General features: G+C 43.7%; 1 protein-coding gene across 7 annotated transcripts in view; it reads left to right on the forward strand.

Annotated features, from left to right (window-relative positions):
• The first annotated feature begins 7,512 nt into the window (after positions 1–7,512).
• CAPRIN2 (caprin family member 2) overlaps positions 7,513–13,201 on the forward strand; it is a 37,298-nt gene continuing 31,609 nt past the window's right edge. For 6 of the 7 annotated variants that reach the window (XM_035345173.1, XM_035345159.1, XM_035345166.1 and 3 more), the window contains exons 1-2: positions 8,461–8,723; positions 10,557–10,619. In XM_035345173.1, coding sequence (XP_035201064.1) covers positions 8,475–8,723; positions 10,557–10,619 — 312 coding nt within the window. In that variant the 5' untranslated portion in view covers positions 8,461–8,474. Of the gene's footprint in view, positions 7,634–8,460; positions 8,724–10,556; positions 10,620–13,201 lie in introns of those variants that run through there. The other variant, XM_035345179.1, reaches the window with a different exon arrangement.

Consider the following 13,201-nt stretch of genomic DNA (forward strand, 5'->3'; position numbering starts at 1 on the left):
TGAGTAAATGTGTCGTTAGTATTTCCCTAGGAGCAATAAAAATCCATTAGTTTCTCTGGAAGAACTATGGTTACTGGTCATAGGAAGAAAGGCATGAAAACTTCTAATCTGTCTGTATCATTAATCATGCCCATATCATAGCTGGAATCATTTCCATACTCATGGGAAAAAAGAAAACTAGAAAGTCCAGCTGTTATATTTTAAGACCTATTTGTCTTGAACATTTTTGAGCCATGCACCATGGTCCCTTGGGTACAGGCAGCCCACGATGTGAGATGCCTGAGCTCCTTCCTCTACAACACAGACACTGGAGACATTACTAAGTAAGGGTCCTGCAGCTGAGCTGGTGAACAGGCAAGCAAATCCAATTCTGTGAGACGAAAAGATTCTCAAATAAGAACTCTGAAATCTGAAGAAGGAACAAAGATGTTTGAGGGAAAATAAATAAATAAATAAATAAATAAATAAATATTGGGAGGTCACTTTAATGGAGATGAAGTCCATAGCAAACAAGCGCTCTAACAAGTAGGAGACCAATTCACCTGCAGGAAAGAAGAGCTCTTGGGTGAGGAGCCCTTTTTATGGAAGACACAGAGGAATATGGAAAGGAGAAAGTATTACTGAAATACGGAATTAACATACAAGGGATTTGTACTGTAGATTTCCACAAGTGAGAGAAAACCAGAAAGGACATCATGGCAAGAAAATAGCATGTGAGAGAGGGACCTGGGCAGGGAAGTTGGAGGAGCAAGGAGAACACGGAGACTGTAGAGGTTAACAAAAGCAAGAAAATCAGTGGGAAATTAAAGAAACAATAACTTTGGTGTGCCACAGGTAAGAACAGAGAAGCATAAGGAGAATTCAGAAGTAATGGATGCATTACCTTGTCATCAGAGAGGAGGATGGCAAGGGAAAAATTCCAGAGAAAAGGGGGACTACCACAGGGGGGCTTTCCCCAGTCAGCAGAGGAGCAATGGAATAGCAGAGGACTAGCAGCATAGGTCTGATGCTGTTACAAAGGACTAAAAGGTAGGAAAACAGCACAAACAGGGCATGCTTTTCACCTCTTATTCTCAGGTTCTTCAATTTTGTCTGAGCATGTGCAGAGTTCCTGTTCATAAGAATCTCTTCCAGTCACAGATCTCTCCTTTACCATTAGGAACAAGAAAACATTTTTCACAGGCTACCAGAACTAGATAATAAAGGTCTGTTGGGGAAAAAAAAAAAAAAAAAAAAAAAAATAAAGTTTGTTTTTGTGTTTGTTTTGTTTTCCATGATAAAATAAACATAGCAGTTTACCCCTACTTTCAACATCCAGGGTCTGTAGTATGACTGCCAAAGGAAGCATTCTGAAATTAGGCAATGCCAGGAATACGTTTGCTTTTTTAATCCAGTTCCTAAATGTGTCAGTGTGTAGAAATGATAAAGTCCAATGCTGATGTTAACAGGATGCTGCATTTCCACAGGACTCCTACAATACATGGGCTGGGCAGCGCTCACTGAGGGGCTATTAGATATTTTAAAATTTACTCTCCACCACATGACACTCTTCGTTATTTAGAATAACATACAGTTAGCATTCAGTTCCAGCTCTGCTCTGAATCCCAAAAGTAGTCATTCTTCCACACGCTGTTTAGCTCCACAACATCCCACGTTTACTTCACAAAAGTTATCTTTGTTTTTATCGGCATACCTGTGAAAGGTGGAGGTGGGGTAATTCCCCTTTTCTACAGGTAAAAATCGTCAAAGCCACTAACTTTGAGTGTGTAGTTGGAAACATTTAATGTCTCATTCTCCAGAACACTTTGTACACCAAGGACCATATTATGCCCAGAGCATCTCCCCTGTTTACCTTAGTTGCAGCTAGGGATGCTCATCTTGCAGTCAGACCCTAACCCATCTACAAAATGGGGATCATGTCCATGTAAAGTTCTACAAAAGTCTGTAGTAGCGATGGGAATAAATGTAGCCTAAATTCAGTTGCATTACCCATAAAGCCACCTTTTCCTGCAATTATCTTCCTCATTCATTGTAAGTCTTCTAAATTCGGCAAAAATTAGGAATGAATCCTGCACTCAGCAACTGTTTTAATGCACAATCAGTTTTGTTGTAAGGCCACATCCATACCAGGTGCAGAACAAAGGAGAAAGAAGGGATGGGTTTCATGCACAAAATAACACTACATATATATATTTATAAATCTTAATATCTTCTAATCTTTAAGTCCCTAATTTTTCAGGTTTGCTGATATTTTAATTTCAAATTTACCATGTTTCCCCAGCAGCCTATCACTCAAACTACTTTTCTGTCCCATATATTATCTCCCTCCCTTTTGTCTCCTGTACACCTGAGTTAAGCATTTTCTTGTCCGTGTGCCCAGTAGCAGAAACACAGAAAACACAGGCATAAGATTCCCGTCCTGAAAATGAAGGTGGTCCTCACCTTTAGTGTAGCAGAAGCGCAGCAGCCTTCAGAGTGCTGCAGCCTTTCAAAGCTTTACAGTCTGCACGGTTCCTTCACATGACCTCTGGAGAGGGTTTAGCTGCTGGAAAACTAGCAAGCACGGATGTGAGTTGCAGCCTGCAAGGCTTATGAGTAGGCAAACTTGTTTCATCAGGTCAACAAAAGCAATGCTTCTGACACAAGTGGCAGGTCCACTTCCATTTGCCAGTCCCTATTTTTAAGCATTTATGGGCAGATGTTTCCTTTAATCTCACCCTTGGAAATAACAATTTTTGTTTGAAATTTTTATATATACACCCACAAAGAAATGCAGTACGAATGCCTGCTCTGCAATGTTCCCCGTTTTGCAGCTGAGACTTGATGAAGTCCTGAGTAAGGACAGGGAAGCTAACAGGAACAGGTGTTGCCGTTTGCACTGCTTGGACCACAACGTCCTTCTCCTCAGCCAGCCCCTCCCGTTACTAAGGTTTTCCAGAACTTCCCGTTTTATTATTGTTATTATTTTTAATTTGTTTTAACTTTAGCAGCTTTTTGAGTTCAAGATGAAATGTTCCAGTCTAGCTGTTTGCCGCAAACTGAGTTGAGACCCCTGGGGCTGGCTGTTCTCAGGAAGGAGACTGAGAAACAACAGAGTTCACAGGGTCCTTTCTGCACTTTCACTGAAATTCCAGAAACCTGAGGCCTGGGAACAGGAATTTCAACTTGGTTTTCAGGGAGTGGCTTTTGTGCAGTATGCTTATACGCAGGCACATATTCCACAGAGAGTTTATTCAGCTGAGCTTGTAAATTCTCCAAAGATGCTTCTGCCAGTGAGCATACCTCTGCTGCCTTACAGATCTTACACATGTTAATATGGACTTTAATTAACCATACCCTGTTTGTCCTGGAGCTATGGAGAGAGAATTTGACTAAGCTTGTAATGGCTGCTCCCAGGCAGGAGAACAACTTCTGCTTACTTTCATAGCTCCTTTCCCTCTTTCCCTTAAGCATTATGGAAGAACGAAATGTCTGATGAAAATGCAGGAAGTGGAAGAAAAAAAAATAGGGGAATGCAAAAGAGTCAACAAAATCAAGAATTCTGGTGAGGTTAGGACTAAGTGAGGTTAAAACTGGCTGGGAATTGGAAAGGGTGCCCTGGCACTGGCTGCACAAGAACAGCAGGAATGTGCATCAATTTGCTAGGCAGGACTGAACACAGAGGTAAAAAGGAAGGAGAAGAGGTTTCACACAAGGAAACTGAAACTAGGATCCTGTGAAGAAAAGACAAGGAGATGAGGAGGAAGAGAGGAACAGGCTGAGAAAAGATGGAACTGTATCTTTGGGAAACATTTGCAAAAGTTAGTTTGAAATCACTGGGGAGTGCAGCAGCTCATGTGATGCAATGCTGGACACCAAGTGAAGCATCCTTTCACCAGGCTCCTTGGCTTTGACTTCTGAACAGCAGACAGGTAGCCACAAGGTGCGCATGGAAAAACTGCTTGCAGCATAGCATAGACTTGCAGCAACACATTTCCTAAGATCCTCCAGGTTCTTCCAATAAACAGGGTGTAGTTCTGACTCATACCCCTCTTTGTCAGATCTTACTGCTTTATCCCTTGCTAGTTCTAAAATTCTTTGGTCTACCTTTCTGAGGGATATTTCGTGACTGAAGCAGGCTTCCCTAGTCCATTGCTGTGTACTCTTTGCAACATATTTTCTGTATGTCTTTCCTAAAGTCAGCCAGCAGCTGATCTTATTCTACACACCCATTTACTTTCTGGGGCTTCACAACACAATAATAAAAGGGAAGGCAGGGAATGAAATCGGGAACCTGGTCTCAGGCTTCACCATGGCCAACTCGGAGCCAGCTCACTGGCTCTGGAGAGAGGCAGACTGGCGCTGGAAGCCAGGACACGGGGAGCAGGAAGGCTTGTGGCAGCTGAGGAAAACTGGCAGTGGTTGGGCAAACAGTTGGAATCATATTTTTTAATTTGTATGTAGTCCTGTGTGGAGCCAGGAGTTGGACTCGATGATCCTTGTGGGTCATTTTCTGATTCTGTGTGCAAAGGACATACTGCTTCACAGAGGAACCTTTTAGGCGGGCAACATGCAGACCTGGGCAGAAAGACTGAGCCTGGGGTACAGGAATGGAAATAGGAAAGCAAGAAAAATGCGAGTGGGATAAACCACTGAGACTGGGAAAAATTAGGGCAGTCCTGGTTGGAGGGGGTGAGCAGAATCAGTTGAACATGAAAAAGATCAAAATATGTTTTATTATTATTATTATTATTGTTTTTGTTTGTTTGTTTTGTTTGTTTTTTGTTTTTTTTCAGCCACTGAAGAGCAATCCTCTTCAGATGCTGGAGCAAAACACACAAATCCCAGAGTTGGGAATACTGAGAGCCTAGGACAGTGCCATCTATATGATCTATATGTGGCCAAACTGTGATACTGTATGATCATCTACTTAGACACGATCTCAGAATGGATCTGCAAAATGGAGTTTAATTAACATAGGCTGTTCTTAATCCTGGCGTTTCCTAAATTTGATGTGCTTGACCTTGGACCATTATTAACTCTCTTTAGGGCATTCTGGAGACTACACAGATATACTGTACATGTACATATAGCATCGGTCTCAAGTAGTTGTTTTGTATTTGTTTTAAAATGTTCAAATATCCTTTGATTTTAAATGTGGATTTGACTGTATGAATCCTCCTTTCATTTTTTCCCTATTTTATAGAATTTCCTAATTGTACAAGTGCACTATACAGCAGTTTGCCAGCTGTAATTATGATTTGTAGAATAGTCCCAAGTGTCTGCACATTAATTATGACTTGTTATTAATACATGCATTAATTGGTCATTCATTTTATAATTACTTTGCAAGGATCTAGCCCATCGGTGCTAGCTTTGAACAGAACCACACAAAGAACAGAAATATATCTGAAGGACTTTCAGTGGACGTTGTTGATCCTGGGAAAGCAAGCAAGCCTCGCCTTGTCAGGTACTATGACTGCTCCCGTTCAAGTCAATGGCAAGAAGTCAAGCAGACATACAAACTTCTGTAAGAACAAAAATATTCTGTAACATCTGCTGCTGGCATTGCACCAGAAGAAGGCTGAATTTCAAAATGCTTGAGTTAGCATCCTCAGTGAAGTTATATATATTTTGAGATCTTTTTACAAGCTCTGTCTTAGTCACTAGCATTCTTCACAGTCATGCAAACTAGACTCACAATGACCTTATTCTAGGAGTTAGGACTTTAAGAAAAATAACATTTTTTTTTTTTTTTACACTGATGATTAAACCAGAAGTGGCAAGACTGTGGATGCTACAAGCCATACTGGGTTTTACTGAATCAGATTCTGGGTTATTCTGTGAAGTCTCCTTCAGCATCTGAACCATTTATCACTTGCATTTTTTTTTCTTTTAAGTGCAGTCTTTCTTTTATATGATTCTGTCATTTATCCTGTGTACTATGTGAGCACCTTTCTGTAAAGCCTCTCTTTACAATCTTTCCTTACTGATGTATATCTCTATTTTCATCACTTTCCCTCTGAATTTGCTTTACTATTTATTGCTTTTGTGCTAACGGACACAAAAAGAGAAACATAGAAAACAATTCCATCTTAATCCTCTGGGTTTTTCTGAAAGGTGTGTTTTCTCCTTTTATACCTTGTGTGGCACTGACGTCATCGTTAGAGATTAACAAAAGTTTGCCTTGCTTCATTGCCTATATTCATTGGATTTAAGGGCTTTACTAGCTATTAAGTGTTTCAGTGATTGGTTTTCATTTACGGAGGACACATCTTTTGTTACATAAAACGATCAGACCTGTAAGTCTCCTCAAAGGGCCCTGCAGTGCCTGGAGGGCCCCTTCTCCCAGTTTAACCAGGCATGGATCAATATTTTGTACTTTCCTGTGGCCACACAAAATTTGCTATTGAAAGGGTGCAGCTGGGCTTTGTGTGGTGAACAGGTGGAGCCCTGGATCTGTCTGCACCAAGGTGACAATCCCGTCTGCTGGAGAGACAAGTCAGCCTGTCTTGGGGCCGCCGTTTAGGGAAACTGCTGTGACACATGCTCTGAGAAAGGGCGCCTGTGGGCACCTCTCCCCCAGGAACAATACCAGGCATGACAGTGTCACACCTCTTGCCCCTTTTCCATGAAATAGGTGGCGGGCTGCACTCGCCCAGAAACTGCTCCTCAGGGCATCAAGAAACCTGAATATGAGCCAGCAGTGTGCCCAGGTGGCCAAGAAGGCCAACGGCATCCTGGCCTGTATCAGGAACAGTGCAGCCAGCAGGAGCAGGGAGGGGATTGCCTGCCTGTACTCTGCTCTGGTGAAGCCGCCCCTCGAGTGCTGGGCCCCTCAGTACAAGAAGGACATTGAGGCTCAGGAGAGTGTCCAGAGAAGGGCTACGGAGCTGGTGAAGGGCCTGGAGCACAAGTCCTGTGAGGAGCGGCTGAGGGAACTGGGGTTGTTTGGTCTGGAGAGGCTCAGGGGAGACCTCATTGCTCTCTACAGCTGCCTGAAAGGAAGGTGTGGGGAGCTGGGGATCAGCCACTTCTCACAGGTAATTAGTGATAAGACTAGAGGGAATGGCCTCAAGTTGTGCCAGGGGAGGTTCAGGTTGGAAATGAGGAGACATTTCTTCTCAGAAAGAGCAGTCAGGCATTGGGACGGGTTGCCCAGGGAGGTGGTGGAGTCACCGTCCCTGGGGGTGTTCCAAGGAAAGGCTGGACGTGGTGCTTGGTGACATGGATTAGTGGGTGACATTGGCGGTAGGGGGACGGTTGGACCAGGTGATCTTGCAGGTCTTTTCCATCTTTACGGTCCTACGAAGCCAACCATCTCCCGGACACCACCCGGCAGGACGAGAACCGCCCGCCCCCCGCCCAGCTCCCACCAGCATCACCCCGACCTTGACGGGGGGAGGCCCCTCCCCGCCCCGCGCCCCCTGCCGGCCCCGGCACATGACACGCGGGGGGGGGGCGGGCGGGAGGCCGAGGGTGGGCGCAGCCGAGGCGGCGGCGCCGCGGGTTGGCAGCCGGGCGGGGAGCGCAGCGCAGGGCCCCGCCCGCCCCGGCGGCGCGGTCCCGCCTTGCCCCGTGGCCGGCGGCGCGCGGCCGCTATATAAAGCGGGGGGCGGGCGGCGGGGCGGGCCTGAGCGTGTGCGGCACCGAGGTGAGCGGCGGCGGGACGGGGGCACCGGCACCGGGGTATCGGTACGGGCAGCTCAGCGGCCGCTGGGCGGGAGGAGGGAGCCGCTTCCCGGGGCCTTCCCCACACCCTCAGGGCTGGGCCCTGCAGCGGCTCCTCCCGCAGGCTGCGGGTTTTATTTTTTTGAATTTAATTTTATTTTTATTTTTTTCTCCGTTCCCCGGTGCGGCGGGCGAGGGAAGTGTGGTGTCATCGCCGCGCGGCGCTCAAGGTTACAGCCGGCCCCTCCCTCCCTGAGGGGGCAGCGGGGCGATGCGGGGGGAGCCGCAAGCAGCAGCCTGCTTCCCTCCGCAACGCTTCTTTCTTTTTTTTTTTTTTTTAATTTTCCCTTTTTTATCCGGAATCTCGTCTCCTTAGCCGGTTGCTGCGAAGGTCACGAAGGGGCGAAGCTGGTTTAAGGGGGACAGGAGCTGCGCCCCGCATGCCGGCAGGGGGGAGCCGTGCGGGGAGCGGCCGGGCCTTGCGGGGCCGCCTGGGCTTCTGGAAGCATCCCCTCGGCTCGCCGGGCCCGCCCGTGGGGAGGGCTCGTGGGGCCTGGGTGGGTGGGGAGGCTCGGGCAACGCACCCGCTTTGCCCTGCTTTAAAATCCCTGCTGTGGGTATAGAGTTCCCAAAATCCTTACTATGGGTGTAGGGGAACCTAAACGTGGATATAGGGGAACCTCAACGTGGGTATAGGGGAAGGGGGGAGGAAAAGGTTGGGGCCGGCTCGGTTCCTGCCGGGTCCCCGCGTCCTGCTGCGAAAGGACGGGGCTGGCGAAGGGAGCGCCCGCCAACGGAGTTTCTTTGCAGCTCCATCCATTTCAATGGTGCAGCTTTCCCAAGCCCCTTTCCGCCGCCCATCGTCACCTTCAGGCCGGTCAGAGGACGGGGAGGAGAAGGGCATGAAGGCGGCCAAGCAGCAGGTGAACGCGTCGGGGGAGAGCCAGCCTTCCCCCAGCCCCCTGCAGACTGCGCTCAACTCGGCGGCCTCTCCTTCCCAGGCGTACGAGACTTACATTGATAATGGGCTTATCTGCCTCAAACACAAGATCAGGAACATTGAGAAAAAGAAGGTAACTTTTTCCTTTGCCGTGGCATGCTTTTAAACGGCTAACTGTAAAAATCCATGTGTACAGAGGCTGGAGCGAGGCGTGCATAGTAATAAAGGATTTTTTAAATAACCCGTGAAATGACCTGAACATGGATTTAGTTTTTATTATCACTTAGAAACACTGTGTAGTAGAAAATGGTGTTCTTTATTCTCCCCGTTCTGAAACGGGCTATCTGTGTGAGCAGAGCATTGTTTCAGTAAAGCAGCTGTTACTATAAACCTGCTCTCTGGTAATTCAAAGGTAATTGAATGGTTGGCATTGAGGGATGCTCCTCTGGTGGACTTGAGTTCAGAATGAATTTAGAACTGATCTGAGATTGCTTACGGTCTTAGAAAAGTCTTCATATTTCTATTGATTACATGCATCTAATATTAGGATGTAGGGATATATGTAAAATTGCAAATGAGCAGCCGTGTTTCCTCTGGCTAATGGCAATGTCAGATTTTTTTAAATATGTATTGCCATGTACTTTGCATAGATCGACGTCTTTGACTAATCTTTTATATCTATAGACAAATGTTACTAACTATAAGGCTTCTATACAGAAAGCCCCCAAAGCCTGCTTTCCTGACTTTGAAGTGTTCCTTCTTTAAGAGATTGGAGTTAATAAGTATTGAGGTAATTATACATCTAAAATATCACTGTAGCTGCCCAGACTTTTGCATTCTAGGACTTTTCAGCTGATTGTTAGGTGACTGAAAGCTATGCGTGTGCCAGATTTTTAATTGGGAAGATGTACTTTTCTATAAGATTAAAAGAATGATGGTGCTGTTGCTTTCAATATTGGGTCAGGATTATAAGTAAAGCAATTGTATGGATATTGGGATTCTATAAATGTTTGAAAAGAATCTCATGCTATGATTTGGGGAGAAGAGGGATCTAGATCAGAATTCAGGCTATATGGTTATAGGACTTGATCCTCCTGCAGGGCATGCAGTATTACTGCTGTCTTCTGTCATGCATCATGCTGCAATTCTGAATAATCTCGGGTAAGCATGCTTCCTTTGTGATTAAGCAACTTTGCTGTATTCTAACTGTCCAAGGAAGTGTATTGCTGTGAACTTCTCCAGTATTTTTGATTGGCTCGTGTGCCTGTAGACAATATGGCCTCACCAGCAAGTAAGTGTGACTTGCTAGAATGATAGAAAGTATTCCTAGCCCTAGATACTGTGTCAGTAAAGCCTGTCTAGGCAGATACATAAATGAAATAATGTTCATCTTTGTGGTAATCAACTCTTCCTTTTTCCTTTGTTTAAAGAGGCTTGCTGTACCCAGTGGTCTTGCATACTTCATTTTGGCTGTTAAAGACTGTTTCAGTATTTTAGAAATAAAACTTGTTTTCTACTTGAAGAGTTATCAATTTTCTTAGGAAACAGTGCCATAATTTTCTTGATATAAACAATCTCAGGTTTTGAAGGATGTATAGCATGAAATGAAGTAGAACTATTCCATCCAGCATAAGATAACTAAATTGCAGCATTGGCTTGGAAAACCTAAATGCTCAGTACTTTCAAATGAGGACACTGGATGTGCTTGGAGCCTCTTAGAGGTCTAGGGTCAGTGTGTTATTTCTTAAATGAAACAAAAGTAAAAATGCAAGACTGAAGGGGGGGGGAAGCAGGCAGCCCTGGAGACTGAGGCTGCAAAATCTGTGCTCCTTCCTCCTGAAAATCAGCAGTAGGAAAGTTCCTATTTTGCTGCAGTATGCGGACTTTTTGAAATAAAACATTTAATGACACTTATACCCAATTCTTGACATTAGAAATCAATATAAAAATTATTTTTTTTTTACAGCTTAAGCTAGAAGACTACAAGGATCGACTGAAGAAGGGAGAAGCCCTCAATCAAGACCAGTTGGTAAGCTTGCTTTATATGGGAGTGGATGGGCTTAAAACCTTCAGACAAACATCCTATAAGGAATAGCTTGCCAAAAGAGGTGGTAGTACAATTTTACAGAAGTAATGCTTGTAGACTTCTTAAATGGTATTTTTCGCAAAACTAAATGGGGTAAGCTATTGATAATTTAGCTGAATGGTGAACTTTCAAGCATTGTCTCCTACATTAGTCTTCATGTATACAGAAGTGATTAAAGGTCCTAGTTATCTTTTGCTGTGTAGGCTTTCAGCTTCAGTGCTCCTATATCTCCTTGTTGATGAGTTGTTCATATGCAGCTTACCTACATGGCATTGCAGTGTTAGAACAGACCTCAAGACTTCATTAATAGGTGTTACTTGACATTGTGTGATGGTTACACAGCTGTTGGCTATTGGTAGTTGTAGAAGTATAATTGAAGTATCTTCCTTGGTAAAAGGAAGACTGGTCTAACCTGCATGGGATTGAGAGGCTTAAAAATGCCATAATCTAGCTATGAGTTACTGATTTAAATGGGGAAAAAAATGAGAAAACTACACTGTCCTGGTGCTGCCATTAGATGGCTGGGGTTCACTACTGTACTCAAATGCTGTTAGAACAATGTCTATTTCTTACCTAAGACTGCTAGAGTTTGGAATGCTAAGATGCAACTAAGATCACTAATCAATAAATGTGGTGTGCTCCATGAAGCAAGTTTAAACTTGCCTAGTGTTTAAATAGTGGTTCTGGCTATTTTTCTTGGACTTGAATGGATCTTAGAACAGAAAGCAACCTTCTACAACATGGAAGCTATTGCTGCTTGAGTGTGTCTGGTACCAAGGCGCTACATAATCCACAAGATTTATTGCCCTGGTCATTTCAGAAGTACTTCACAGACACATTTAAGAACAGTCCTGTGACAAAGGGCATTGGCACTTGAGTTCCAGTACTGCATCCTGCTAACTGGCCAGCTGGAAAAATAATTCAGTGGCTTATCTTTATTGTAATACAGCAGTCTCAGAGCATAAATATATCCTTACTTGGAGTCATTTATAAATAATAATTTGCAATAAAGGGGATAAGAGCAGAAATAACTTGGTTCTTAAAGGTAGAATAGACCTGTTGGAGTGCATGATCGTTAAGTGTTAAATTATGGGATCTGATGTGTTCTCTTGCCCTCTTTAAGTGCAGGAGCAACTAAATTAAATCTGATCATTTGAAGTGAGATGATTATCTCTTAGTTCTAAGTTCAACCTGACTCCAGGTTTAGTTATAGAAGAGCCTGCTGTTGTGTTCAGATCCAAATATTAATCAGCTGTGTTCTGTTGATAAGACTATTGACTAGTACTGTCTTGTTCAAGACTAACCCAACTTATGTGCTTTAGGGCTACTCCTAAACGTGACTTTCTTTTGTTTGCTCTATACTCTGGGCTATTATAAGCTAACAGATGAAAGGGAAATTAAGATGTAGCAGACTAATGAGGCAAAGGATTCTGTAAATGTTTTTGTCTTCAGACATTCAGTAGCATTCGGTAGCATTGACTTTGCAATATGATCTTCGTTACTGGCTTTCACAATTCCCAACTGAGCTTAACTTTTAAGTATCAAGTATTTTTATCACAGTTTCTAGGATGTCTCAGGCTTCTGAAATGGAAAATGAGGGTCAACCTTGCTAGTGAATTGACTTGGTATCTAAACTGTTCAGATAACTTGTAGAAGTGTTTCAATCAGTATTTAACTAATAATCTAGTCAAGGCCCTCATTTCAGTGGTTCATATACAGCAGCACTACGCATACTTTTCATATGCAAATTTCCAAAGTGTATGCAAATACTGAGACCTGGTAGTCTGAAACTAGAGCACAGGTTAATAGTTCAGACATCTGCCTAAATAAAGCTTTTCTGCCCATAATATAAGGAGCTCTAATGCAACTTGATGTTTATTTTCATTGTTTTTTCTACACAGGGAGCAGGGTACATCTGGTGATGAGCTAGTTTTTGCAGACAATTTGAATTAAACTAATTGCTCATGGTGCATGCCTGCCAGAGTTGCTGTGTGCTAGCCTTACTTTAGGGAACAAATGTTTCAAAAATTAGGAGCTTGCAGCAAGTTTAATGCTCTCATTGGCAGTGGTGTACTGTTTTGCATGCTCAGCAGATTTTCTTCCTTACTGTCACTCCAACATTGTTTCTCTTAATGAATGTTAACAGGTATGTGACAAAAAGCTTTTGCTTTCCAGCAGTGTTATGGTTTGCCTGAGAGGTGATAACAGTTCTTGGTATTTTAGGGTGAGGAGTATTACTTTGGAGTTTGAAAGGTTAAAAGCAGTCACTACAATCTGCGTAGTAAATTGGTGGTGGTAGCCTGTGAGTCTTCCTTATGCATCAAACGTGTGGGCACTGGGGTCTTAAAGGTCAAATTCTCCTGAGCACTCTGTGAACCTGATAATTAGTTCTCAGAAGTTGCTTGATAAATAGATGACAGACTTAAAATACTAGTTGAGTACATTACTATAAATGATACTCAACATGAGGAAGCTCATGAGTTACTGTAATCTGTTGTATATTACAAATAAATGAGTACAAGTGA

This window comes from Oxyura jamaicensis, chromosome 1 (genome assembly GCF_011077185.1).
Source record: "Oxyura jamaicensis isolate SHBP4307 breed ruddy duck chromosome 1, BPBGC_Ojam_1.0, whole genome shotgun sequence".
NCBI classification, from domain to species: Eukaryota; Metazoa; Chordata; class Aves; order Anseriformes; family Anatidae; genus Oxyura; species Oxyura jamaicensis.